General features: G+C 41.9%; 6 protein-coding genes across 11 annotated transcripts in view; 3 read left to right on the top strand and 3 right to left on the bottom strand.

Annotated features, from left to right (window-relative positions):
* The first annotated feature begins 485 nt into the window (after positions 1-485).
* wrnip1 (WRN helicase interacting protein 1) lies at positions 486-6,200 on the top strand. 2 transcript variants are annotated; one of them, XR_005232561.1, is made up of 8 exons: positions 486-1,187; positions 1,555-1,749; positions 1,956-2,194; positions 2,354-2,577; positions 3,372-3,527; positions 3,766-3,845; positions 3,923-4,312; positions 4,708-6,200. XR_005232561.1 is itself a non-coding variant. In XM_017422348.3 (7 exons), the coding sequence occupies exons 1-7, from the start codon at positions 543-545 to the stop codon at positions 4,202-4,204; spliced, it is 1,821 nt and encodes a 606-aa protein (XP_017277837.1). In that variant the 5' UTR covers positions 487-542; the 3' UTR covers positions 4,205-6,200. The 2 variants fall into 2 exon arrangements, 1 of the variants encoding a protein (XP_017277837.1); XM_017422348.3 differs by having other exon boundaries at positions 487-1,187; positions 3,923-6,200.
* On the bottom strand, positions 4,550-6,516 carry LOC108239564 (chymotrypsin-like elastase family member 3B). 2 transcript variants are annotated; one of them, XM_017422351.3, is made up of 8 exons: positions 6,417-6,516; positions 6,234-6,322; positions 5,963-6,045; positions 5,523-5,648; positions 5,209-5,345; positions 4,934-5,076; positions 4,695-4,847; positions 4,550-4,618 (listed from the first exon to the last, which is right to left on the bottom strand). In XM_017422351.3, exons 1-8 carry the CDS (start codon positions 6,454-6,456, stop codon positions 4,601-4,603), a joined length of 789 nt encoding a protein of 262 aa, XP_017277840.1. In that variant the 5' UTR covers positions 6,457-6,516; the 3' UTR covers positions 4,550-4,600. The 2 variants fall into 2 exon arrangements, with proteins under 2 accessions (XP_017277840.1, XP_037828934.1); XM_037973006.1 differs by having other exon boundaries at positions 4,934-5,073.
* An 817-nt stretch (positions 6,517-7,333) lies between these two features.
* Positions 7,334-13,604, top strand: dhx30 (DEAH (Asp-Glu-Ala-His) box helicase 30). Its single transcript, XM_017422528.3, has 19 exons — positions 7,334-7,524; positions 7,739-7,872; positions 7,980-8,090; positions 8,186-8,428; positions 8,581-8,730; positions 8,813-8,965; positions 9,101-9,571; positions 9,878-10,243; positions 10,365-10,440; positions 10,531-10,635; positions 10,717-10,892; positions 10,999-11,205; positions 11,296-11,377; positions 11,457-11,650; positions 11,812-11,971; positions 12,085-12,242; positions 12,437-12,540; positions 12,629-12,768; positions 13,003-13,604. The coding sequence occupies exons 1-19, from the start codon at positions 7,353-7,355 to the stop codon at positions 13,254-13,256; spliced, it is 3,456 nt and encodes a 1,151-aa protein (XP_017278017.1). The 5' UTR covers positions 7,334-7,352; the 3' UTR covers positions 13,257-13,604.
* On the bottom strand, positions 13,553-17,771 carry LOC108239663 (alanine aminotransferase 2). The gene is made up of 11 exons (XM_017422530.3): positions 17,647-17,771; positions 16,568-16,657; positions 16,392-16,481; positions 16,207-16,315; positions 15,295-15,428; positions 14,965-15,208; positions 14,786-14,865; positions 14,371-14,682; positions 14,093-14,248; positions 13,878-13,990; positions 13,553-13,749 (listed from the first exon to the last, which is right to left on the bottom strand). Exons 1-11 carry the CDS (start codon positions 17,659-17,661, stop codon positions 13,659-13,661), a joined length of 1,434 nt encoding a protein of 477 aa, XP_017278019.1. The 5' UTR covers positions 17,662-17,771; the 3' UTR covers positions 13,553-13,658.
* Positions 17,712-23,166, top strand: sharpin (SHANK-associated RH domain interacting protein). Its single transcript, XM_017422529.3, has 9 exons — positions 17,712-18,015; positions 20,138-20,312; positions 20,606-20,698; positions 20,791-20,932; positions 21,035-21,125; positions 21,204-21,489; positions 21,921-22,009; positions 22,168-22,275; positions 22,385-23,166. The coding sequence occupies exons 1-9, from the start codon at positions 17,749-17,751 to the stop codon at positions 22,433-22,435; spliced, it is 1,302 nt and encodes a 433-aa protein (XP_017278018.1). The 5' UTR covers positions 17,712-17,748; the 3' UTR covers positions 22,436-23,166.
* A 1,179-nt stretch (positions 23,167-24,345) lies between these two features.
* gpaa1 (glycosylphosphatidylinositol anchor attachment 1) overlaps positions 24,346-27,178 on the bottom strand; it is a 6,331-nt gene continuing 3,498 nt past the window's right edge. For 2 of the 4 annotated variants that reach the window (XM_017422383.3, XM_017422385.3), the window contains exons 9-13: positions 26,662-26,815; positions 26,442-26,513; positions 26,143-26,336; positions 25,263-25,433; positions 24,921-25,164 (exon numbers count right to left, since the gene is read on the bottom strand). In XM_017422383.3, the coding sequence (XP_017277872.1) occupies positions 24,921-25,164; positions 25,263-25,433; positions 26,143-26,336; positions 26,442-26,513; positions 26,662-26,815 (835 nt within the window). Of the gene's footprint in view, positions 25,165-25,262; positions 25,434-26,142; positions 26,340-26,441; positions 26,514-26,661; positions 26,816-27,178 lie in introns of all 4 variants that reach the window. The other 2 variants (XM_017422382.3, XM_017422384.3) reach the window with 2 other exon arrangements.

The raw sequence follows: 27,178 nt of genomic DNA, 5'->3' as shown, positions 1-27,178 counted from the left end.
TATCCGTGTAGACCAAACATGAAGGGAAACCTGACCAATTCCTGTTAGCCACTGTACTAGCCTAGCATAATACCGCCACTTCCTGGACATAACATTATCACGTTTTAACAAGATAATTATCACGTTTTAACAAGATACGTATCACGTTTTAACAAGATATTTTTTGATTGAATACTCCTTTTTTTGTTTGACATGATTTTTTTTTTGATTGAATAATTGTGAAACAAATCTAACTCCATAAAATACAAATGATTTTTATAATTTCATGAATTCTTTTTATGAAAACAATAACAACACTCAGATTTCGGACAGCACTTAAACGCACACTAACAGGAAAGAGAAAGGAAGTCCTGTTGAAAAATAAATAAATAAACGTAAACTCAACAGTCTCAATAACAATAGATACTTGTTTACCCACTAACAGCTGAATTTGGTTCCAACTGTTCAGAGAAAAAAATATATATTTCTAAAAGTTAAGAACTAGAGAAAGTGTATTTGGTCACGTGATTCGGGGTCAAACTAACATTTTCGCGGGAGACAACATGGCGACGGACGTGCCTCCTCCAGTTCCGGAGTCTCTGCAGTGTCCCGTTTGTTTTCGAGACTTCACGCCGGAGACAATTAACACACACCTCGACGTGTGTCTCCTGGACAGTTCGGCTACCAGCAGCCCGTCAGCAGCTGCCGAGGGCGGCTCTCCTCCCGTGAAGAAAGCTCGCACTGGCGCGGAACCTGTCAACGCATCTGCTCCCAGCTCCTCCTCCTCCTCCTCCTGCTGCTCGGGGACACAGTCCTCGGTGTTCCCTCTGTTTCAGACCAACAAGGGGAAACTCAGCATTCAGACTGACAGAACCGGCGTGCTCACCAGTCAGCTAAGTCCCGTCAGAGCTGTCAGTAAGGGGGTTAATCAGACGGAGGCTGGGTCTGGATCAGCTGGTCACATGGAAGCTCTGCAGAGCCACAGACCCGCATCAAACAGTGAGACTTTGAAGAAGACCGGTGCTGATTTACCACCACGGACGTTGTTGACGTTTGACAAACCCCTGGCCGAGATTCTGAGACCAAACACGCTGGAGGAGTACTTCGGCCAGAGTAAAGTTGTGGGCCAGCAGACCCTTATCAGATCCCTCCTGGACTCCCAGGAGATCCCATCCCTGATCCTGTGGGGTCCACCGGGATGTGGAAAGGTGTGTAGGCGCCAGCTGAGATGATGATGATGACGATGCTGCTTTCAGCTCCATTAATAATTATGATCATCCTGTCTTACTCATCTCCACATAAAAATACAGAAAAGTCCACATTTGGCTGGTGTGCTCATTTATTCCTGTGTCATCAAAAGGAACCACTGGATGAGTTTTAATGAAATTTTCCAGAAAGTAATCACTGGATGCACATCTGCAACTGAATAACATTTGGAGTCAACCTAATATAAGATGACTGCCATAGATAATTAATATTAGCCAACACAGAAATGGCTCCAACTCCATTCAGTTTTGCAGATTTTGAGTTAAACGTTGACCTGGTCTTGTTTTGTCTTGTTGTCTTTCTGTCCAGACCACTTTAGCCCACATAATTGCCAGCAGCAGTAAAAAGAGGGGGACAGCTCGTTTCGTCACGCTGTCAGCCACCAGCTCGTCCACGGCTGAAGTGCGAGAGGTGATCAAACAGGCGCAGAACGAGCTCAGGCTGTGCAGGAGGAAGACCGTCCTGTTCATCGACGAAATTCACCGCTTCAACAAGTCCCAGCAGGTGGGCTGTTGAGACACGGAAGGTGTTCCTTTTTTATCAAAGTTTGTGACGTTAACTTCAACTGCAAAATCCAGCTGCTGGATGAAAAAACTACTGAGGCATGAAGAAAACAATATGTTTGTTTTATTAATTCTTGACCTGCTCTTGTCCAGCACTGATTTCTGTTTTTTTTTTTTCCCTCTCTCTCTTTGTGTGTTTACCTACAGGACACTTTCCTTCCCCACGTGGAGTGCGGGACGGTGACTCTGATCGGAGCGACCACTGAGAATCCGTCCTTCCAGGTGAACGCGGCGCTGTTGAGCCGGTGCAGGGTCCTGGTTCTGGAGAAGCTGTCTGTGGAAGCGATGGGTTCGATTTTGAACAGAGCCGTGGCAACACTTGGGATCAGAGTCTGGAGGCGAGGTCCATTGGATCCCGACGGTCAAGTGCGGACCAACGGACACGAGTAGGTGCCCTCCTGAACCGCCTGCCTCTAGGGTCGTGTGACTTTAAAAATACGTTTTAAGAACAGGCATCCAGTGGTTTAATACCATCTGAATGCATCCATGCTCGGAATATTTTATAAATCTCATATTTCTTTTTTTTGTTGTTGTTTTTTTTTTAGACCAAATATATACATTGAACAAAAAGCCTTGGACACCATTGCCTACCTTTGTGATGGTGATGCAAGAACAGGACTCAACAGCCTCCAGCTAGCTGTGCAGGCCCAGATGAACTCCACACGTCCGGACGTTCTGACACGAGACAGTTCTTCTCAAGAGATAGTGGTGACAGAGCAGCACGTCAAGGAGGGTCTCCAGAGGTCCCATATTCTCTATGATAAAGCTGGTAAGCTCAGCACTTTGGTCAGCATTACAGGAGGAGCATTCTCGCCCTCTTTCCTTTCTACAAAATGATTTTGTATGCTTTCGGGTGGTGTTTTTGAAGGGGGGGGGGAGGCTGAAATAGCTGAAATTAATTGGCAAGACACAAAAACAACAACAAAACAAACCAATTGCTGCATCTTTGGTTACCTCACATATATAACCTCAACATTTGAGTTAAACAGCCCTGTCACATTCTACTACCTCTGTGATCTCTGTAGGCCTTTTATATGAGATGCACTGAACAGAAGGGAACATCACTCAGTAGGGCCTAAATGTTTGCCCTGTTCATGGTGTCTCAGGAAATGTTGCCCTTTTTATATATAATACATACATTTTATTACGACTATTAAGCTAATATTCAGCTCAGGTTTGGTGTTATTATCATTCAATAGAATATAAATAAGTAGCAGGAGTAATGTGCCATGGCAGCAAACTGATTTACAGTTCATGTTTGCTTTGTCCCATGAGTCAAAACATCTTCTATCAGCATTATTTATGAATAGATTGTATCTAACATCCAAAGTTAAATCCCTTCACAATATTATTAGTGCTTCATGCTGACATTTAACACGAGGATCAGCTGCTCTAAAATAAGCTGAAATTCTCCTTCAGCATAAAAAAATGTCTTTTACAGAACCAGAATTAGTCCGTTTTCTTTCTTTTTCATTCCAGCTTTTCTGTTTGTGAGATAATATTCGTAAACATTAATCTTCTTTCCTCGCCGCGTGTGTTAATACGTGTGTGTTTCGCTCACAGGTGAGGAGCATTACAACTGCATCTCTGCGCTGCACAAATCCATGAGAGGCTCCCACGAGAACGCGTCCCTCTACTGGCTGGGCCGCATGCTGGAGGGCGGCGAGGATCCGCTCTACGTGGCTCGCAGACTGGTCCGCTTTGCCAGCGAGGATGTCGGTACGTAGGTTCGTGGGGGCGCGTCGTTTCTGCTCTGTTGCGAAAAACCGGCTTTTAGGCATCTAAAAGTAAAGATATTGTCTACTATGTTTTGTTTACGCAACTCATTTTATTTACTGAAGAAGACTTTGACAGTTTTGGGACAATTTAAGTTCACAAAAAAATAAATAAATCAAAGTAAGTGTTGGGTTTCTTATCAGGTTTCGTCGTATGTTTTGTGCCTTTTTGTTTCTTCCAGGTTTAGCAGATCCCGCCGCCCTTCCTCAGGCTGTTTCTGCCTTCCAGGCTTGTCACTTCATTGGGATGCCCGAATGTGAGGTAAGCACACCTGACCAATAAGTAATTGTTTTTTTTGTTGTTTTTTGTTTTTTTACAAAGATTACTCTCTGTGCCAGGTGATCCTGGCCCAGTGTGTTGTCTACCTTGCGCGAGCCCCCAAGTCGGTGGAGATCTACAAGGCTTATAGCAACGTGAAGGCCTGCCTGAGAAACCACAAGGGGCCCCTGCCTCCTGTCCCCCTGCACCTCCGAAACGCTCCCACCAGGCTGATGAAACAGCTTGGCTATGGGAAAGACTACAAATACAACCCAGCGTTCAGAAACCCCGTGGAGCAGGAGTACTTACCCAAGGAGCTGCAGGAAACAGACTTCTTCACCTGGTCACCCTCAGACCCATGAGCATTTCCTGTGATGATTTACTCTCCAAAAACCAAAGTTCCTGAAGGAAAATACTTTTTGTAGTAATAGATCTCATTTGCAGCTGTTAATCTGAAGTCCCCTCTGCAGGTATGGGCATGTTCTTGAAATGTAATAATTACTTCATAACTCAGACTGAAACCAAACTACAATTTACCATTATTACTAGATCCATTCAAATGTATTTACAGTACTTAAATTGTTTACGAGATTTACCATTGTCCTGTTCTTTGAAGGATTTAATTCGTTGTTTAAAATGTTTATTCCTTTATTCACTGAATGTCTCTTTAATCTATATATGTTTTCAATGAAATACACAACACAAAGTTTATTATACAGTTTATTTCTGTTGTAACTTCTTCATTTGTAAAGGTTTCCTCAGTTTCGAGCCATTGTCTGTAAGAAAGTTTAACACAATTATGTTCGTACACGTTTGTGATTGATTTCTTTGGTTTGGGGGTGTTTCTCTCACCTCACTGATCCAGGGGATGAAGGAGGCCACCCGGGTAAAGACTGTCGGCTTTTTAGGGGTATTGCATCCACGTCCATCCACGAAGCTTGTCACTCCTTCAACGTACCATCTGCCGTCTTTGCCCACACAGTTCAGAGGGCCTCCAGAGTCACCCTGAACGTTTCAGACAGAGAGATACTTCATTTCTGATCCGTCTGTGTTCCAGAATTATAACACGATGGGCGGTGGTTATTTCTTACATGGCATGCTGACTTGTTGTCTCCTCCTGCACAGACCATCGTTGCCCTAACTGAGCTGCCCCACCAGTCACTTTGACTGCAGACACTGTGATCCACCACAGGAAGCAGCGCCTGCTGTAGCGTCGTTGCCCGAGGGCCACCTGCTGCAGAGAAAATTACTCCTTCATTGGACTTACAAAGAATATAATTGACATTTAATGCATCTCAGAATGACTGCATGTTTAGAATTGAACAGTTATACCCCTCATGAACTGAGGATTGACGGCAGTTCTTACAGTAGAGACGACCCCAGCCCGTGATGTAACAGGGCTGGTCGTGGCTTAGAGAAACTCCATGCTGCGGCAGGCAGGCTGGCTGAACTTTATCACTGACAACAGCACTCTTCTCCAGTTTAAGCAGAGCAATATCATTCCTACAAAACAAGACAAAGCCGTTAATCCATTCTGTCAGTGATTTTGTGTCGGAATGCTTTGAGTCTAACAAACTAGTGTCTGCTTTTTCTACTTCAGTTTCATTTAGGATTTGCAAAAAAAAGCATTTTTTGGTGAGTTTCCCATTCTGCTGAACATAACCCAAAAAGCCAACTCACCCACAGGAAACACAGTTGTCATTCCAGTTGGGGTGGATGATCATTTTTGCTACCATGATGGATTGTTCAGGTCCCTCTTCTCTGTTCATGTCATGTTCAGCGAGAACCACCCTGTATGTGTGGAAGCTGGAGTGGGAATTAATAAAAGTGTATTCATTTTGAAGCTAGCTGTCATCTACTGTCATAGTATTTCAAATTTATGGATTTCTAAGATACAATAAAACACAACAGGTCCTTACCAGCTATTAGGTTATGATTTCAAATGAACAACACAGGTTGTTTTTTTTTTTGCTTTGACAGTGTAGCATGAAAAGAAAGGTCAAGACCAGTTTTGTAGAAGTTCTGCAGTTCAACAAAATAATTCAAGTGCCTTTTTTTTACATAAAAAAGTAAACTCCCTATTTCTGAGACGCAAATGTCACTGAGAAAGATTTCCTTACGTGATGCAGTGGGCTGCAGTTAGAACCCAGTTAGGAGCAATAAGTGTCCCTCCACAAGTGGGATAGAAAGACTCCAAAGAAACCTAACACGCAAAGAAGGGTTTTCTGTAAGATCTTGTTTAGAATCATCCATTCAGGTAATTTACAACGGCCTAACATTTAATTTCAGTGTTTCAGGATGATGTGAATAGTAACATCTTGTACTATAAACATGTATAATAAAAAGAAATTGAACAGATGATTTAATGTTTTGGCTTTTGTTTCGACTTACCTGCCATGGCCAGCTGTATGGACGTGCTTCCTTCCCGTTCACCACACGGCTTGTGTCGGGCCTGTGGCTGGGCACGCCGCACCCAGACACTTAACACAGCGAGGGACAAAACAAGCCAAGAAAATAAAGAGATTTTGCCTCAATCAATCTCATCAGTTTATTTTGCAATAATTAAGAACTTACCAGTCGTGACGACCATCAGAAGAACAAGCACCAGTATCATCTTCTTCTTGCATGCCCAAAAGAACTGAATTATCTAGCAGGTCTATTTGTGGAAGTTATTCCAGACAGAGCGTGGGAATTTTCCTTCCATTCTCCAGGTGGCAGAAGCAGTGTGTACCTCCAAAGTACATAACATAAGTGCAGCTTAACCTGTTCTATTAGTGGTACATACATTACATGCATTAATTTTTTTCCTTAGTGTTGCATGGGGTCAAACACCACCTATTGATTCAGTGACTGACTTTGTTTCAAATTCTGATCTTAGCCATATATTAGAGAAAGTATATGTAGAATAGATCTCTAAGTAGAATTATATATATTTAAAATACTCACAATTAAAGTCTATGGGCTTTTTATGTTCAAAACTAATGTGTTAAATAAGTGGAAAGTACTATATCCTTTCATTTTTATTTCATTTGAAGGTGGTTTGTTCTTTTTGGCAGATGATTTATATTTCTCTCCAAATCAACATGCTGCCAATGCCAAACTCAGAGCAGTACAAAATAGTTTCAGTGTGTAGACAAACAGTTGCAAAATTACCAGAAACCTACAAAAAGAATTCAAACAAAGGTCATCAAAGACAGAACAACTACAGAGGCTTGTAACTGTGTCTTTGCATTAGTCTTTTTATTACAAGACCTTTCAAGAAGTTCAGTTTTTAGTTTATGAAAGCTTTTAAATGCCTTGAATATTAAATAACAAATCAAGAGTTGCCTGTCAAAATTTATATTAGTCTGACTGGTGCGTTTTCGGTTTTTAATCTTCAGAAATGTCAAGTTAACAAACAAGATATTTTCATACATGCATTTTTGACCGCTATCCAGACGGGGTCGCTGTGGCACCACTTTTTTCTTCCTGCAGCACCAAGAAGCAGAAGAAGAATTTGTAGTTTTAAAGATGGCGCTACCGGGGCATATACTCGTGCGACTGAGAGCGCTGTGCGGTTTAACCAAATGTGTTCACACAGGAGGAAAATCTGCATCAAACTGGAGAGGAGATATGCGGTGGTACAGGGCAAAACCTCAAAACCTTCAAGAACCCAGCGCGTCGTGTTTGCGGAGTCAACGAGGTGAGTGAAGAATGCCGGTTAGCTAAGGTTAGCTAACAGCGGACCGCTTGCTGTTGCGTCAAACCTCAAGGACATTCATCATGTAAAATATTACCAATAATATGCTTCAGGTTTATGTTTCCACAAATCTTTTTAGTGTGTGTATTTGGTTGGAGCGACAAATAAACATAGTTTGTCTTTTCTTTTTTTGCTAACTTTTGGTTTTAATAATTAGGTAAGGTTGATGACCTCCTGAAGGAAATTCCAGATCCTAAAACCTTCCTAAACAACACCATTTCTCGGTTGATGGGTGTGAGTAACTTGTCCCAGCTCATCCAGTACAGCTGCACGGAACAAGCTGGTGTCAAGGTCAGGGCAGGCAGCATCATGGCAGGGCCTTGCATCTTATAACTTGGTGTTTGTTTGTTCTTTTTTGTTTTTTTAAGCACGTTTGTTTTGTAACTGTGTTTCTGTAGAAGGCCACTGTCACATTGCAGTGGCCCTGCAAGATTGAAGAGGAGGGTCATGCTTCCAAGAAGATTGACGCAGAGCGGTTAGCTGCTGCAGCTGCTTGCCTCAGGCTCAGGGTAAACTACTAGAACAAAAGAAACTTGTCACATGTGTACATTTTATCTTGCCATTCTTGTGTTATAGGTTCTCATGTTTCTGTGTTGTTGCAAAGGAAATAGGTGTGATTGGTCCAAGCAATCATCTGCCCCAGAGAAAGACTGCCCAGAAGAGAGTATGTCTACATCCCCTTTTAGATGACGAAGATGGCAGTTTGGCAGATGATGTATTCAGAGCAGATCAATGCTTGCATCCTAAAGAAGACTCTGCTGGTGTCGCTGAAGCTCTTTCACTGTTTCCACAACCCAAATCTCTCTTGACGAGGGTTATCCAGGTGGCCACATCTAAAAGTATTGGGGTTAGTATATGTATTTTCTTTTCTGGGGCCACAGTAGATCGGCGGTCAGTGCCACAGCTGCAGGTTCGAGCCCAGATTGTATCAGGAAGGGCATCTGCTTCTGACTTAAACCTTTCAGCATTTTTCTGCTACTCTGTAATATATTACCACAGGAGATGCTGCAGTACAGAACAACAGGCGGTAAGCGAAAAACCTGTGAGCTGACTCTGCTTTGGCCCGAGAAGATGACATTCACAGCAACGGCGAACAAACGAGCGATGGCAGAGAAAAACGTTTCAGCACTCGCTTGCTTGAAGCTGAAGGTGAAAGGAACTTTGATGAACTAGCCCGCCTTTACCTGCTCGTCGTAACTATGTTAAAATGTGTTTTCATGCTACTTGACAGGAGCTTGGGCTTCTGGATAAGTACAACAACCCACTGACTCATGCAATGTACCATAAAGAGAAGGTAAGGAAGGCTGGACAAAGAGCGAGACGCCCACTTTCGCTGGAAATCCCAGAATATCTGCAGCAGATGATGAAGGAGCACCTTGAACGGGTCAGTTCTTATTTCATGTGCCTGGTAATGAACAAAATGTATAGGCACATGTTTGTTGTAAGCTTAACACTTGCTTGGGCCATGGACTGCAGTGTTCAACCAATAATGCAACAAAACCCGTTTTTTTTCTCACAGTACCCAGTGGCAACAGAAGTACAGAAACTATGGGAGGAAGAAGAGGAAAGGGGACAACAGGCAGCAGACCAGGAAGATGAGTATGAAGAGGAGGACTTTGTAACCGATGCTATCACTGGCAGACCATACAAGGCTTTGTCTGAACAGCAGGCTGAGCTGCACAGCCTCCATCTGCAACAGAAATGGGAAAACTCGAAGCCCGATCTCAGCGTGGAGCTGCCGGTCGATGCTCATCGTCAGCGTGTAGTCTCAGCTGTGCGCTCCTCCAGGGTGGTGGTTATCGCAGGCGAGACGGGATGTGGCAAAACGACGCGCATTCCACGCTTCCTGCTCGAGGAACACGTACGAGGTGGGGAGGGCGCCGAGTGCAACATCCTGGTGACCCAGCCTCGCCGGATCAGTGCGGTGTCCGTGGCTCACCGTGTCGCTCATGAGATGGGTCCACATCTTAAAGACCACGTGGGATATCAGGTAGAAACAAGTTTATGGATTACTGCAATGTTATTTAGAGCTGAAAAAGGTTGTAATTTGATAATTTTTCTGCTTTTTTTAATCTTTTTCAATGAGCTAAAGTTGCACAACATGAAGATATTTTTTTTCTTTACTTTGTTTTAGAGAAAGTCTTATAAAAATTGTAAATGGGGAAAAATTGGCTTTCTAAGAGAGTAGATATCTGGAATCTTTTATGAAGTATTTAGTTCATTGCTTCTCCTAATTTGATAATTTAATTTAATCGTATTACTAAATTTTAGTGCATTGATTCCTCTCTGTACTCAGGTGAGATTTGAGAGTCGACCCCCAGAGCAGAGCAGAGGCTCCATGCTCTTCCTCACAGTCGGCGTCCTGCTGAGGAAGCTGCAGTCAAACCCGACCCTGAAAGGAATCAGCCACGTCGTGGTGGACGAGGTCCACGAGAGGGACATAAACACAGACCTGCTGCTGGCCTTGCTGCGTTCCAGCTTGGAGGAGAACCCTAACTTACGAGTTGTTCTCATGAGTGCTACTGGGGACAACCAGAAGCTGGCTGAGTTCTTTGGAGGCTGTCCCATTGTGAAGGTGCCAGGATTTATGCACCCAGTCAGAGACAAATACCTGGAGGACGTGCTGAGGGAGATGGGACGCCCGCCTTCGAATGAAAAAAAAGTAAAAATGAGTAAAAACTAAAGTTTGAAAATTTATTAGCTTATCACTTATTTATTGCCAAACTCCTGCATTTATTTTTTTCTTTTGTCTCATGACTTTGTATCTGATCTTGTTAAACAAGGAAATGGACGAAGCTACACCAGATCTTGATTTAGTAGCTGATGTTATAGAGCACATCGACAAACACGGAGAGCCGGGTAAATTAACGCTTGTTCTCAAACGATAATGTCTTTATTGCATTTAAATTTTTGGCTTCAGTCATATTTGGGTTTTCTTTCACTCGACAGGCGCAGTGCTGTGTTTCCTCCCTGGATGGCAGGACATCAAAGCAGTTCAAGAAAAACTAAAGGAAAAACCTTACTTTTCCTCCGGCTCGCACATGATCCTGCCATGTAAGAAAGCATCAACAAATTGATCTGGGATTTTCTTCTGCACCCACCATGGATTTGTAATGACCTCCATTTGAATTCTAGTGCACTCCAGCTTATCAGTGGCTGACCAGCAGACTGTGTTCCAGCATCCCCCAGAGGGCCAGAGGAAGATCGTCCTCGCCACTAACATTGCTGAGACCTCCATTACTATAGATGACATTGTTCACGTGGTGGATGCAGGCACTCATAAAGAACTAAATTATGACCCACAAACAAAGGTTATTTTTCATTTAAATTCTGCTTTTTATCTGAAGCTGTGATCAAAGAAAACAATCTTTTAGTTGCCGACAAAATTAACCCATTTATTTATTTATTTATTTTCAGGTTTCCTGCCTGGACACAGTTTGGATCTCTCGTTCTAATGTAACACAAAGAAAGGGCCGAGCAGGACGTTGTCGGCCAGGACAGTCCTACCACCTGTTTCCAAGGAAACGGCTGGAATCGATGACTCTCTTCCCTATCCCTGAGATCCTGCGTACCCCACTGGAGAATTTAGTAATGCAGGCAAAAATCCACAGTCCTAACTGCAAGGTAATTTATGAGAGTATTATTTATTTATTTATTTATTTATTTAATTAAAATGTCTTATTTAATAGTAATTGGTATCATGTGTCTATACAGGCTGTAGATTTCTTGTCGCAAGTGTTGGACAGTCCAGAGCAGTATGCTGTAAGGGATGCTGTCAAAAATCTTCAAGAGATTGGTAAGTTACCGGTTACCTCGTGTTTATTGCTAGGAAAAAGAAAAGGTTCTCAACTTGCTACAATGTCCTGCTTTAACAGGAGTTCTGGACAAAACTGAGGCCTTGACTTCTTTAGGCGAGCATGTTGCCTGCATATCGTGTGACCCACGGCTGGGCAAAGTGCTGGTTCTGGGTATCGTATTCAGATGTGTTCTGCCTATGTTGTCTGTCGCTGCCTGCCTCACCAGAGACCCGTTCCACAACAGCCTGCAGAACCGAGACCTCGTCAAGAAGGTGAGAGAGGAAAAGAAACATTTTTTTAGAATCCAATTTTTTTTTGTTGTTGTTGTTTAAGGTTAAAATGGTCAAATGGTCAATTTTTTCCCTTCTTCTCCCCCCTTTCTGTTAATCAACATTTAAATTGTCATTCAAACCTCTGTGCTTCGTCTGTCCAGGCCAAGGAGGACCTGAGTGCCTCGAGCTTCAGTGACTATCTGGTGTTCAGCAGAGCCATTCTGGGCTGGAAGAAAGCCCAGCGGGAGGGAGACAGAGAAGACCGAGAGGAATATCTGTTCAACTACACTCTGTCCAAACCCAGTCTTCGATTTATCAACGGTTTGTTTGAATAACGCATACGTGCACATTTAAATCTAGTAGTGTCGGTTGAAGTACCCTTTTGTTACATTTATAGGATTCCTGATCTCGTGTTATTTTTACTTTTTTTGCAGGCCTTATTTCTCAGTTCAGTGACAACCTGCAGGAAGCCGGGCTGGTTTCTCAGGCATACGAGTGCCAGCGACAAACTTCTCTGTACAATGAGCACAGCAGCCAGGATGAGCTGCTGAAAGCTGTGCTGCTAGCTGGGCTGTATCCTAACCTCATTCAGGTACATGGCAGCCTAATTCAGTGAACCTTTTACTGCTCATTTTCTGCTGCCTTTGCACAAAAACAAAACAGTTGTAGTAATCTGTTTATTAGGTAAAACGAAGAAAAGTGAGTTATAGTTCTTATGGTATGTTTTAAATGACTTTTTTTTTTTTTAGAAAAATATTTTTGATGTTTCTCTCTGTTTTCTTTTAGGTGAAGAAAGGTATCGTGACCAAAAGAGGGCGCTTTCGTCCCAACGACATCGCTCTCCGCACAGCCAGCGGCCCAGTGTTGCTTCATCGCTCTTCAGTTAACAGGTTTGAAAATGTTCCGACCCTCCTCAGCAGCATTTCTGACTTGCACAACATCCACGTGAGCTTTTATTCTTCCCTTTTTGTGTTGCAGAGGAAAAGAAAATCTCCCCAGTCGTTGGCTGACCTTCTTCAGCGCGATCAAGTCTAATGAAATAGTGTTCATCAGGGACTCTTCTGTCGTCCATCCACTCGCCCTGTTGTTACTCACAGACTGTGACATCACAGAGACAGGTAGTGTATCTGTAGTCCTGGTAGGCACTGAAGTGTTCGTAGGGGGTGTGTAGAATCTTTGGATAGTAATGTGATGAAAATGTCAAGCTATAGTACAAAAAAATGTGGTGCTCTAGTCCGTCTTCTCCACAAAGTTGATTTTTAGCAAGAAAAATAGATGTATGCTGTTGTTGTTGTTTATTTTTTTTAAAACTTGTGTAGAACTGTTCTAATTGACTTCATCTTGTGTCTCAGTAATTGGCGACAAGGTGGAGGTCTCGTTCCCTGGACACTCCCTGATGCGCTGCGAGCTGCCGGTCGAGACGTGGGAGCTGCTTTGGGAGCTGCGCACCTCCATTCAGACCATGCTCCACCGGAACCTGAACGACCCCCTCAGCTCCAACGTCACTCAAGATGGAAACCTCATCGCCTTACTTGTAGAGCTGCTGAACAGCACAGAGTCGGACCCTTTTGTTCAGAATGACAGCATAGAAAATGAGGTGGATTGAAAATAAAACTGTATTTTGGATCACCTGGCTAATGCAGAATAAACAAAATTCATTTCTTTTTCAAGTTACTTTGTGTAAAGCAGTCTGTTGGTGTTCTGAACTAAACGGAAACTTTCAGGCTGAAGTGTAAAGTAAACTGTTGACTTGCTTAGTTTTCTTCATAAATTATGAACTCCATTTATATGGGGAGGGAAAAAAAATCTATCCTATGGATTTTGGAGTTTTCTAAGAACCGAATGGTTAACTGCTTTCTGAAAAGTAGTGTTGTGGTATAAACTAAATAAAGACAAAGGCTGTTGAAACGGATTGTAAAGATTTATTGAAATAAACATGCACTTGTCAAATAGAGAGGGCTGTGTGTGTGCTTTGCTTGGACGGATAATATTTCCCCTTTCTTAGATTTTAAGAAAACTCCTTCACAAACTTTGTGTGGAAGTTGCTCAAGCGTTTCAGTATTTCCACCATGGTGTCCTGAGGGGTCATGATGCAAAATCTGCAGAAACAAAAGTTTAGTCGCTGTCAAGCTCCTGAACATTTAAAAAGTTCAAAACTACATATTAGAAAGTATTCACTTCATGTAGTGAAAGTGCATGTGTGTATAAAGTAGATCTTGAGTCTTGCCTGATGTGGTACGTGGCCTCTTTTTGTCCAAACTCACAACCAGGACTGATCAACAGTCCTGCCTCCTCCACTAGTCTCAAACAGTAAAATGTGTCTGGTTCCATTCCTGCTTCCTAAAATATTCAAACACCCTACTCTTAAAAAAACAACTAATATTGGAGAATTTTGTTTTGGTATTCTAATAATTTAATTAAACGTGTGCTTCATTCTGAAACCTTGGCTCTCTGGATGGCCTTGGGTGGAAGATGAATTGTGGGGAATGCAAACGCTCCTCCTTCCACTGGTTGGCAGCTGAAACCCGGCAGGCTGTTGAGGACCTCGTAGACTCTCTTCACGTTTTGAACCAAGGTGGTCCGGATTTGCTGCATCTCCTGCACAACACAAAACAGGCTTAAAGTATTTGAAAATGCATAGTAGCTCGTTTCCAAGTGAAGCGCCACGGGGTGTTCACTTGTCAAGCTTTACCAAGGCTACTGTGCTTCTCATGCCTCACCTTCTTATACAGAGGATACGAGGGGTCTCCTGGCTGCGGAGGGTTTGTCATCACCTCCAGGGCGATCTGACCCAATGTAGGGGCCCCGGAAAAAGTGGAGAAAAGGTTTTCGATGTATTGCATCACAGTAGGGTCGACATTCACAAGCTCAACATAACCAGCACGCAGACCGCACTCCCCCATGAAGCCTTTGGATGCTGAGTGGAAGGATGCTAGTTCCACAGTGTCTGACAGAGGAGGCCCCAACTCAGCCAGAACTTTTTTATAGGAGACAAACTCAGCGGTTTCCCCAAAAACACAGTCCTGATACACCTGATGAGGATCACCGCAAAAGAAATCCATACGTTCATATACAGAAAGGTGTTGGTGTTTCATAGTACGGTTGAAGAAATGGTAAAACTCTTAAGTTATTCACCTCATCAGCAAGCAGAAAGAGCCTCTTCTCTGAGACAAACTGGATCACTTCTTGAATTGATTTTCTGCTCTGAACAAGACCTACATGGCAACATGGTGTGAAAAAGACAACATGGCATTTTTTTTAAATACAAAAAATAACCACTGAGACTACATCCATGCTGACTGGTATTGCTGTACCTGATGGGTTTCCGGGGTTGATGACATATAAAGCAACAGGGTTGCAGACTCCCTTGACGGACTCCAGCGCTCGCTGCAGCTCCTCTACCTGCAGGGTCCAGCCTTGCTCCTCGTTCAGGTAGTAAGGAATGACAACTGCCCCCATCCCCATTAGGGACGTAATGGTGGTGATGTGGCATGGCACTGGAGTCAGCACTCCGGTTCTGAGCGACGCCTCAGGATTCACCAAGACGTTCAGGATGTTCTGATGAGTTCAGTAAAAGACAGATCGGGTTAACTTTGATAAGCAACAGGAGGAAGAGGCGTTAAGCAGCGTGTCGGCGATGTTACCGCGAGGGACCACTGTGAGCCAGGGCTGATGTATATGTTTTCAGGGTAAGACGGAACTCCTCCATCTCGTTTCTTTATGAACTCCGACACTTTCTGACTTATTTCTGGAATACCTGTTGTGGGACTGTATGAACCTGAAAAAAATAAAGATTCTGAGCAAACACATGAATAAAAAAATACTTTTTTTTTAGTCCACTGACCTTCATCCAGACTGGCATACAAACTTTGGAGACCACTTTTATAACTTTCCAAGAGAACTGCTCAGAAAACTATTTTTTAAAATCCCATTCTGATGAAGACTTGATGCCTTTTTGAAGCAAGGCATGTGGACAGATGGAATTAAAGTTTAACTTTTTTAATGCAATGAGTAACATATACAGTTCAAAAAGAGGTATAGAGTTTCTTGTGCAAAGCACTTCACCAATGATTAAACAGCAGGACGAATTATTGATAATGTTCTGAGCTTGTGTTGCAGCCAAAACGTTGCTCTTTATTTGTAAAAAAAAAAATGAAAAAAAAAAGATTGTTCCAGTAATACTGGCTCTAAACAAATCTTAAAACCCACTATAGACTTAAAAAAAATGTTTGTCATGGACATCACAACCTAAAAAAATAGTATTTGGGATTTTCAAACTTTTGCAACCATTGTATAACAAATACCTTGCTGTCTGCATCGCACTATAGAAATTCTACACATAATTTATTCACATTTCACTAATACAGAAGCTGCTACTTATTGTCCAATTTGAAGACCCGAAACAATGAAAAGTTTGGTTTAATCAATTGAAAATAATTCCAAAATCCTGCAGATATCTTTAATGTATTTTGCCCAGGCTCTAGAATATTGAAATAATATCTAAACATTTTTGTAAAGAAACTTGTTTTTTTGTTCATGCTTTAACCTTTTCTTACCTACACTCCCTCCATCACATGCCTCCAGCAGTCTCTTAGCCCTCTGTCGGACGTCCACCAGCAGTTTGTCACTCTCCAAAAGCTGAGGGTAAAGACATGCTGCAAGAACCTGTGAGACAGTCAGGGGATTTTTGGTCAAAACAAAGTCTACATCTCTGCACAATCTTTTGAGGATCTCGCATTACCTGTCTGACAAATGACAGAGGCTTTATGCCTGCTCTGTGTGGGTCACCCCAGCAGACATCTATCACCTCCGTGTAGGGCTTTATCACTCCCTGTGGACCAGTGAATTTAAAACAGTTATAATATACACAGAAAAGCTGGCTTTTGCAGATATGTAACGATAATCATTTGCCTTTACCTGTCTGAGCTCATTAATAACCTTCTTTGTTTGCTTGGCTAGGACTAAATACTCCAACTGCTTCATGTTCTTTACATTGGAGCCAATCTCCTGCAAGACAGACATCTCTGTGATTTGGCTTCCCTCTCTCTGACCAGAAGCTCAAATGATATGAGCAGAACGGTTTCTCTTCGTCTTATCAGCATGGTGCGAGTGAAACAAGTGTCGAAGTTAAAGCTTTACAAGAATGTACATATTAACAGACATATTAATTATTCATTTACTTAGTGGACTTAAAAAAAAAACATCAGGTAAATAAAAAAAAAATGTTATTTGTTAACTTTTAGTCGTGACCATGCATGACAGGACAAATCAGAAGTGCCTTTTCTGAAAACAGCCTAACCTATGGATCTGCTTTGTCTACTTGGATTTAATCCTATTGTTTTTATCAATGTCGCATTGAAAAAGATTCACAGCAGCATAAATTTGGCTGACTGGCTGACTGAGTTTAAACCATATTAAATCACATTTTGCTGCACAGCTCTGCAAAGACAAAATTACATTATGTAACAAAATATGGGGTGGGCTGAACTACTATAACAACCTTTAATATATATTTGTTTCTTTTATTTTTAACAAGTCTGCCAAAGCATCTGGCTTTAATAATGGTCAGTAATCAGTTACTTACAAGCATTTAATTTTGCATGAACTGATTATTTCACAAGATTATATATGAATATGCAAAGAATCAATAAAACATATACTGAAAAAAATGTAATGTAAGTCATATAATAACAGATACTGATTTGTCATTATTATTATAGAAAATGGATTTACCTGTTATATTATTTGAATAAAAATGCCAAACGGTAAATGAAGTAAATAAATACATTTTAAAAAATAGTATTTTTTTCTTAAACTTTTATTGTGTGGTGGGTAATGCTGCTGAGTTCGGCCGTTTTCTTCACGTCTCGGTTTCTCTACGGACGTAAATAACAGACGTGTTATGCTACTTCCTGTTTTGTTTTTCTTTCGTTCCTCGTCTGCCCCGCTCAGGTAGAAATGGAAGAATATTCGAGGCGAGACAACTGTAGCCTTACCGTAAACAAATACATCTTCTTTAAACAGTGGCGGACCTTATAGAGCCAACAGCCGTAGCGGGCAGCAGCAACGACCCTCCCTCCGCCGCTGGTGTCCGCGACATGGCACTCAGCTCGGGCAGCTGGGCTCCTCCAGCCCCGGTGGCCGCCTCGTCCCAACAACAGGCGGCGTGCAGCGGGCCCGGCCCAGCCGCCTGCTGCAGTACTGTTCTGATGTCAGTCCGCGTATCGGTGTCCCATTCCGGGATCCGACCCCTGTGCCTCCCCGGAGCCGGCAGCGAGGCTCTGCGCCTGCAGCTCAGCATGGACCCGAGCCGGGCCGGAGAGTTCCGACTGGCGCTAAGAGATACGAGCGGAAACCGCAGTGTGGTGAGATTTCACACGCACACCTAAATGTTTAGAAAAGAAAATGCTGCTGTTAACCGCTCATGTGTAAGGAACTACCGTGTTGGACCACATTTATATTGTTTACCGACTAAGGCCTGCTCAGTACTCGCCATTTTAAAGAAGGCAGAAACATGCAGCCCTGCAGAATTATATTTACATCTTTGCTGTTACAGCTGCAAACAGATGGTTCTGATCACCTGAGGAGTTATTGTGTGTAAGGAGAGTTTTTGTTTCACTTTTCTTTTCAGCTTTTCACACACAAGGAAACCTTTAAGAACTAATAACAGTCGTAGACTCTCCAGGAAATCCCCCATCCCCTTAAATCAGCCAAGTAATACTCGTGTAAAAACTGACACCTTGACTACTTAGGCACAAAAAATAAATTAAGATCTCTAATTTGCTTTTCTGTTGTTGCCATCTGGCTTCAGAAATCGAGATTTTCGAATTTGTGTTCTTTAAAAGTAATAATACAGTTATATGTGTGTTTGTATCAAAAAGGATAAGGCCTCAATTTATGGTCACCTGAAATGCAATGCATTCTGGGTAAAAATCAGAGCCTTTAAACCTGATAAGCTGCTAAACAGAGTCCTGAGTCTGAAAGGTTTGGGGAACATGGAGTGAACTCGTTTAAACAAAAAAAGTAAATTTGGAGCAACTTCCTTAGACGTCTGTATAAAAAATGTAAACATGTCAGAGCTCTTGTGATCACACGTTTGCTTGCATGGCATCTCTCAAAACATGTCTTCCTGCAAACGACAAAAAAAAAAAAAACCTTTACAACATCAAATACCTTCCCGAATTCTTCATTTACCAGCTTTATAGTGACGTCTGACTGTAGTCTTTGCTTCTCAGCCTTTTTGAGGTTGAGATTAATCAGAACTGCATGATGACACGATGCACTGAATGAAGGAAAAGTCAATATTGCTTCTTCTTTGTCTCATTAAACATTCACTGCCTGTTCTAGGGCTTAATCAGTGACTCTCTGGCCATGTAGTGCATCTGTCATGTGTCTCATTAATCTGGTATTTTGTGGGTCTGCACCATTGATCATTCAAAGACACACAAACTAAAGCACCGAAGTTAAAGTTTTTTTTAATGTCATAAAATTACTCAAAATGACAAAAAAAATTGTATAATAGATTTTTAAACTCAGTTAGTTCCCCCCTCATTTATTCTTTTAGTTAGCTCTACAGAGGAGTATTTTGAAGCTTAAACCCCACAAGAAGGAAAACCTTTTCATGTAAGGGCTTATTTCCAGTTTTTAGATTTTTTTTGTATTTTAACAATGATCACAGTTAATAAGGAAGTCTAGTCATAGTGTAGCTACAGGAGCTTGATTGTGATTTGAGTTGACCTTATTTTATTCTCTGGTTGGTGCATCATATTCAAATCCAGCTCTCACATCTCATTGTGTCTTCTCAAAACTTATGAGCTCAGAATTTGCTTTTCATCTCAAAGTGAGACATTTCCCCCCTGACAATTGAGATAACTCTTGATTTGCATGGCTTTACTTTGATCCCAACTTTTTTTTCTTTTTAAATCATCTCTAAGTCTTTTTATACATGGTTATTTCAGAGATATGATATATATATATATATATATATATATATATATATATATATATATATATATATATATATATATATATATATATATATATATATATATATATATATAGTCTTTCTGGCATGAGCCGAAATACTCTGTGCTGCTTTTGTTTCCAGACAACAGCTTTCAGTGGCTTTAAGTTCCCTCTGGAGATGCCGTGAATGAACAAAAGCAAATTATGCAAAAGAGTCATCTCTGCTGCCAAATTCCCTCCCTCACGAATCTGCTTCAGAGCGAAGAGTTTAGTTACTTTCTGCCATATTCTAGGAGATTTTATTTTTTCTTGTGCAAAGTCGATTTCATTTTTCATTTGTGGTCTGCACTGAATGCTATTTATTTTTAATTCAAGTTAGGTTTAAAAATAATAAACGTGTTGTACCACATAAACTACTGTACTCATTTCTCTGGCTGCATTTTATCGTCACGTAAAATGGATTAGAAGATGAAAAGTGTCCGTGCTGAGAAAGGCCTTTTGTGTTTCTTTTTTTACCTTCAGTTCATCGCAGAGTTTGACCTGCGCTCGGTGCAGTACGAGGTCAAATCCTCTCGCTGCCATGAGATGCGTTTTGCCGCTCCACCTCACGACTGCATCCGCTTCAACTTCCGCTGTGACCGAGAGGCCGAGGAGTGGGCCACCGTGGTGATGTCATCGCTGACAGAGGCCCACAGAGGTCAGGTCCACAACACTTCTGCTTGTTTCACTTCAGCTGAAAACAGAACACATTAAAATATAGATTCATGTCAGAATTAAGGCTGAAACCGTGTTGGATGTAGGCTCGGTGATATTAATGCGGGAGAAAGAAATAAAAAAACAACTTACATTTGTAGTTTTTCACACCACTCATTTGATGATACATTAATGAGAAACATACTTTCATCGGCCACAATAAACCCAGTCCTCATGTTGCCAACCACATGTTTTCAAGCACTTTAGTAACACCTTTTCCTGTCTGCCCTCCAACAGTTGCAAACATTAACACATGTGAATCAGACGGCAAACAGAACAGCACGGCGGCAGCAGGAGAGCCGTGGAGCTCAGCCTCTCTGCCGCTTTGCGGTGAGGAACTCCCTTTATTGCCACGTTTGCGCTGTGGCTCTGCTCATAACATTCTCCAAAGGTTTAATTTTTGTCATGTTTGTTTGTTTTAGAGGAGCTGTGTTTGGAGCTTTCGAGGGCGATTGAAGCGGGCGACGCTCAGGCAGCCTCCCAGCATGCATCTGCGCTGGCTCGACAAAAAGTGGCGCTGACGATACAACCGTCCCAGAAAAACTACGCAGACGGGGAAATCAAGTGAGGGTCGGAAAGGGCTGAGCGCTGCTATGAAGCCAACACAACTAATGATGCTTTAAAGGTTACCGTTTGTTCAGTGAAAGTGAAATACTTGTGTTTCAGTCTGTCTGTGGTGGTGGAGGACGCTTCGTCTTCCTGTTGTGTCACAGTGAAAGTTTTTCCCTACATGACCGTGGCTGAACTCAAGCAGCAGGTGAGAAAACTGTCAGCTGATTAGTATAAATTAAAACTGGCATTTGCTGACTTCCTTGGCTCATGTTTTTTCCTTTAGGTGTTCCTGGAGTACGGTTTCCATCCTCGCGTGCAGCGCTGGGTGATCGGTCAGTGCCTGTGCACCGAGCCGAGGTCGCTCGCTTCGTACGGCGTGCAGAAGGACGGCGACGCGGCGTACCTGTACCTGATCTCTGCCCGTCAAGCCCACATTACACGCCAGCTGTTCCAGCAGGACCTGGAGAGCGCTCTTCTTGCAACACCTCTTCCCCCGGGCAACGGCTCCACCTCCCAGGACTGGAGGGGTTACAGCACCCTGCCCTCAAGACTTCCTCACAACAGCCAGGGTGAGTTCAGTAAACGTCTGTCAGGGTTCAGCCATGCATGTTTTATATTCTGTCGACTGCAAAACATCGGCAACATGTGAGTATAAACACTTTAAAGTTGTTTTTTTTCTGCTTGTCTATGTTGAGCTGTTTTAGCCAACTGGAATTATAACAGACAGCCTCACATCAGGCTCTGCTCTCATTTGACTACTTCCAAACCATTACCTCCTCGTTTCTGTACCTGTAACTTGTAGTTCAGAATTAGGTGCTTTATGTATTCATAATTTTTCTGTACATTCAGAAGCAGGTTTCCTTCTGTAGTAATCTAAATTTACAGATTCTCTGCCTTGCAAAATGCAGCGCAAGTGTCCAGAAATGTAAAACATTGCTCAGCTTTTTCTAAGTGAAAATTGCTGGTTATTTCATTGTCTTGTTTTCACTGATTCCAACAGGTACGGGTGGAGGGAATAACATCAAAGATGTCCTTAATCTTGAGAAGCTGCAGCTGAATGATCACACAAACAAAGCCAGTAAAACACAGGTATTTCATCGATCTGTTGGTCAAAATGCACTGATAATAAACCGAATCAGCTCATTTAATGCTGTTAGAGTAAGAGTTGTAGTCTCCTAGCATTGTGATGGGGCTTTTCAGTCAGGTGAACTGAACTGTGAATGCTTTTTTTTGCTTTCATCTCACAGCAGACGGAGTGGGCATGTCCTTCGTGCACTTTTATCAACAAGCCATCTCGTCCCGGCTGCGAGATCTGTGCTACCGCCAGACCCGACACCCAGAGATGTATCCAGCAGGTACAAGATACTGAGCAGTCAGTCCAGCTGAAACGCTTCTCCTGACATTTATCCTCACACACTCACCTCCTCCTCCTTTGTTTGTTTTTCTCTCCCATTTATCACAAAGGAGAAGGGAAGGAGGGAGGATCGCAGGGAGTCCGGTTTAAGCAGCAGCTGACTGCTCATCACCGCTGTTGGGATTTCGTTTCTCGCTCACTTCCGAACACACATTCACACGGAAAGCGAGGAGGCTAACTCCGCCACATAACATGTTGACGAAATACTCACACGGAGACGGTAAAGTGCACTGAGAGTCGTTTGAACGCTGGAGCGTCGGAGGCGAGGCAGCGTCCGTCCAGGTTCAGACGACGAACTGCTGACAGAAAAGCTTTCGTCTGTTTATATATTGACAACATGACACGATCACGACATGCATCTCATCTGGCCAGACCACTTTGCTATTTATTTTAGAAGGCGCACGTGCGTGTGTGTGTGCATGTGATGCAAACAACACAAACGGCCTGATATTTATTTTAGGGAAGAAAAGGGGACGTGGATTTGATCGCAGCTGAAGTTGAGGGGGTGTCGCCCGCAGTATCTGCCAACTGTGACGTGAGAAGAGAGGGGAAAGCCTCGTGCAATACTCTGTTAAGCTGTCATTTTTACAATGTCAGTGCCAAAAATGTTCTTGGACGTGAACGAAGACAAAGCATGGTTTGTTTACAAGGTTGTCAAGTGCATTTTTTTTTAACAACATTGTATTTAGTGTATTATTTTTACCAAGGTGCATTACGTTTTATGATGTACATTTCAGCCAGTGGTTTTATTGTACTTAATTCCCTCTGAGCTGTGAGAGCTAAAGATTGATGATTTCAGTACATATTCTAATTATAAAGGAAGGAATCTCTGTTTGCGTCTGGGTTTTTGCTTTTCTCGTCTCGTGCAACTTTCTTCGTGGTTAGATGGACTCGAGTGAATGTAATTTTAGACGAGCAACGAGATCCCAAATTTATAAATCTAGAATTCAGTGACTAACTGTTCCTTCAAATTAAAATACTACAAAGACAACATCAGAAATTGAAGATAAAAAGAAGTTATTTTGAATATTTATGCCAGCAGCATTGGGATGGGGGTGTTTTGATCACGTTTTTGAAGGTGACTTTGTGTTTTGAAGCAGAAATGTTGGTTTGAGAGTGAAATATTTTCCTTTGATTTGATCTACTCCCCAACCAAACACAGGTATGTCTGCAGACAACCTTGACTCCTTTTGTTCTGCTGAAACATCAAAGGCCTTCTCTACACAGATGTCTATTCATCTTCATAAATTCTGTTGCTCCGTCTTCCCTTTAGCTTGTAAGATGCAGTGACTGTGATTTTTCAGAGTTTAAAGTTTAAATTCAGGACTGATTTCCAATTTAACTCGATCTCAGAAACATTAATGTTTGTGGTTCCTGCCTGCTTTTTTTTTGCTTTGGATGGTTAAAGTTTTAACTCTCACTTGTTGATCAATTAACTGTTGTTCTCAGAAGTCTTCTTGAAACCATGCAGCGATTTCAGACACAATCAAATGAGGAAATAATTAACAAATCTAACTAACAACCAGGTATTTTAGTTTTCAGACTTGTTCCTTGAGTAGAACATTTTCAGACTTTTTTGTAATTTAGTTTAGTAAATGATAGAAAAGATTTGTCTAAAATACTTAGTTTACCCACAAAACTTTTCACTGAGAGTTCAGCTCCTCCCTGTCTTCACGTCTAAAATGTCTTTTTATTTTTTTTTTTTGCTGTTTGATTACTCTTTAAGTTTGTTTTTTGTAGTTTAGCAGGACTTTTCTTACCCCTTTCTTAATTTTTTTTGCATGAAACTCAAAAATATCACACAATACTAAAAAAAAAGAAATAAAATTTGGATCATTTGATATATCTTTATGCATTCTAAATAAATGGATACTTTGAAGACTTGAACATTTAAGTTTTATACAGTGAAGCTCCCTTTTTTAAAGGTTTCATTACTTTAGGCAGTGGTCACTTACTGTATACAGTTTTTAAAACTTTAAAAGTACAACAAAACAGAAAAAAGTGATTTTTCAATTTTTAAAGCTTTTATTTTTAGTTATAAAAATAAAACAAAACACATTTTACAAACAAACCATTTAAAACAAATATAAAACTGACAAAGTGATGGCTTATTAACAGATATAGATGTGTGGACATCTAAAAAAAAAAAGCTTTTAACTGTTCTGCCGTTACCATCCTGTCTCATAAATATAATTCAAAAACAAAACAGTGCCTTATTGTTCTTTAGGTATTTAGAAGGAAATCCGCCATCTTCAACCAAACATTGTCAAGCAGGAGCATGATCTTTCACTTAAACTAAAGTCAGATTTTTTTTCCTTCCCTTCAAACCGTTCATGTAATTCTAAAAGTTAAGTAGCACACAGATCAGTTTAGTAATTTTTTTTATTTCAAAATGCCCCCCGAATGTTTAAAGAATGAGTGGAAAAGTATAATAATAAATGTACAAACAGGGAGTCACTTCAATCTCTTCAGAAGAATTGTTCTTTATCAAACACTTCAGTAGATTTAAGTTCCCCCTCATCAGATCAACCTGAGATCATCTCAGAGGGTGTGTTTACGCTCAAACGTCTTTGGTGAACCTGCGGGCTACTTCCAGAAGAGGATGTTCCAAAAAAGCAACCAACACGGATACACCATCAGGGCAATGAGTGGGTAGACCAGGGAGCCGAACAAGTAGTGGTCCAGAATGCCCTGCGAAATGACCGAAATGTACAGCATCCAGCCATCTTGGAGACTGACGGGCATGTCCTGCAGCTCTTGGAAGAGAAACACTGAGAAGAGAAGGGTGCAGGCTGGGCTGAGGATGACAAAGACGATAGCTGACAGAACCCTAAAGAGAGAGAGAGAGAAAAAAAAATGAGTTGCACCGTTAAGTTTCACTGAAGTGCTGCCGAAAATGTGACTTCTAATCTGAGCAGCTGTTCTTACTTCGGCACGTCTGGTGTGACAAAAGCAGCCACGGGCACCATGGTGAGAGCCAGGATGAAGCCCAGGGAGAAGTTGATGAGGGCCGTGCAGCCCAGCAGCACAGCCAGGTACAGCACGGCGACGAGCTTCAGCACCCTCCAGCCCTGCTCCGTCCCCTCGCCTGAAACCAACCTGCAACACGCCGTAACAGACACAACTCACTCCGCAGCAGCACAGCAACCAGGTCCCAGGTGGCTCCACTGCACTGTAAACTGGGCCTTTGTTGATCCATGTAGGAATAAAAAAAATCTGCTTGTAGCATAATGTTCAGACTTCACTTTAAAGCCTCTGGGTATACAGCTAGCATATTGAACGTGGGTCACTGTGAGTTCAGTTGGAAGGAGTTACTGTGCATAAAACAGTATTTCTTAGACAAAATCAATCCTATATCTCTGACTGTTCAGACTGCTGGCATGGTAAATTTATTTCTCCAAACCCGTTTGTCAGACACAAACTGTATCCTCTGATGTTTGGACGGGATCAGACCAGGTTTAGGCGGATCATCAGCAGCCAGTCGACATGTGTTGCTGCCACAACAACAAACGTATCAGTAACTACACAGCTACACAGGTTGTGCAAATTTCCAACAGGTTTCTTTCTGCTTTGCCTCTACAGAAGTCTTTATTTCAGTCTTTCCGAAGAATGTTGTTCTCCGTAGCCCTCTGCTATAAACCATGTTGTTTCCAAAGACAGAAATGTAACAGAATAATTAAATCATGCCAAAAACAGATCCAGGTTAACGGCCTTAACCAAGCCTCGACTATACTGTCAATGCCATTAGAAGGTATTTAGAAAGAAAAGGAGGTGATATAATATAAAATGAGTCAGTGCCAGTAACTACCTGTGTGTGTTATGAGGCAAGGCCAGGCCGGCTGTGTAAACAGCAATGGCTGTCAGGACGACCGCCTCGGTCTCAGAAACGGGGAAGTGTTCGACGGCCATCTCCTGAAAATGGACTGGCATCAAGTACAAAGCTGCTCCAGTCAGGTGGCTGATTATCAGAGGAGTCAACACCGACCGCACCCCTGGACTGGACTGCTGGGAAGAAAGCAGATTTTTAGAAACACTATTACCTAGATTTGATACAGTGAGAAACTACTTTTTTTTTTTAGACATTTACAACAGTGTTTTGTGTCTAACCTGCTCAATCTCAGCAATGCCATCCTCCGTTCTGGCTGGCGGAGCCACAAGCTGAACCCACAGGTCTAAAGCCTGAGTCACAGTCAAGGTGTAAATAACACAAGGACTGCACAGCTAACATTTAATCAGTCGTGTCATGTTTTCAGCAGCTGTTCAATCACTTTATACACGTAATTTAAGGTAAACTGAAAAGGTACGAGATATCATGATGTAAGGATACACGAAGCAGCAGGATAACAGCAAGGAGGCCGAAGGCTGGCATATAGTATCCAATAGAGACAAAGTGGGTTAGCGACGGCATGAGATAGAAGAAGTAAGACTGGTGAAGCCGCTCCAGGAGGTTATTCAGCTTACGATACATTCCTTCTACCAGTCTAGGAGATAAAAAAACAACATTAAATTACAAATATGTTCATATTTATTATGGAACTAAAGAAATAATGAATCAAATATTTAATGTTTTGTCTAGTCATTGTAATTAAACATCTACTGCTGCATTTCAGGCCTGCAAAATCCAAAAACTGAAGGAACAGGGAATGTGCCATTCAAACTTTTTTTTCTTCTTTTTAGGATCGTGACAAACAAACTACAGGTGCTGGTCATAAAATTAGAATATCATGAAAAAGTAGATTGATTTCAGTAATTCCATTTAAAAAGTGAAACTTGTATATTATATTCATACATTACATACAAACTCATATATTTCAAATGTTTATTTCGTTTAATTTTGATGATTA

Source organism: Kryptolebias marmoratus, linkage group LG20 (assembly GCF_001649575.2).
Source record: "Kryptolebias marmoratus isolate JLee-2015 linkage group LG20, ASM164957v2, whole genome shotgun sequence".
Classification (NCBI taxonomy): Eukaryota; Metazoa; Chordata; class Actinopteri; order Cyprinodontiformes; family Rivulidae; genus Kryptolebias; species Kryptolebias marmoratus.
This window is presented reverse-complemented; position numbering and strand designations above follow the sequence as displayed.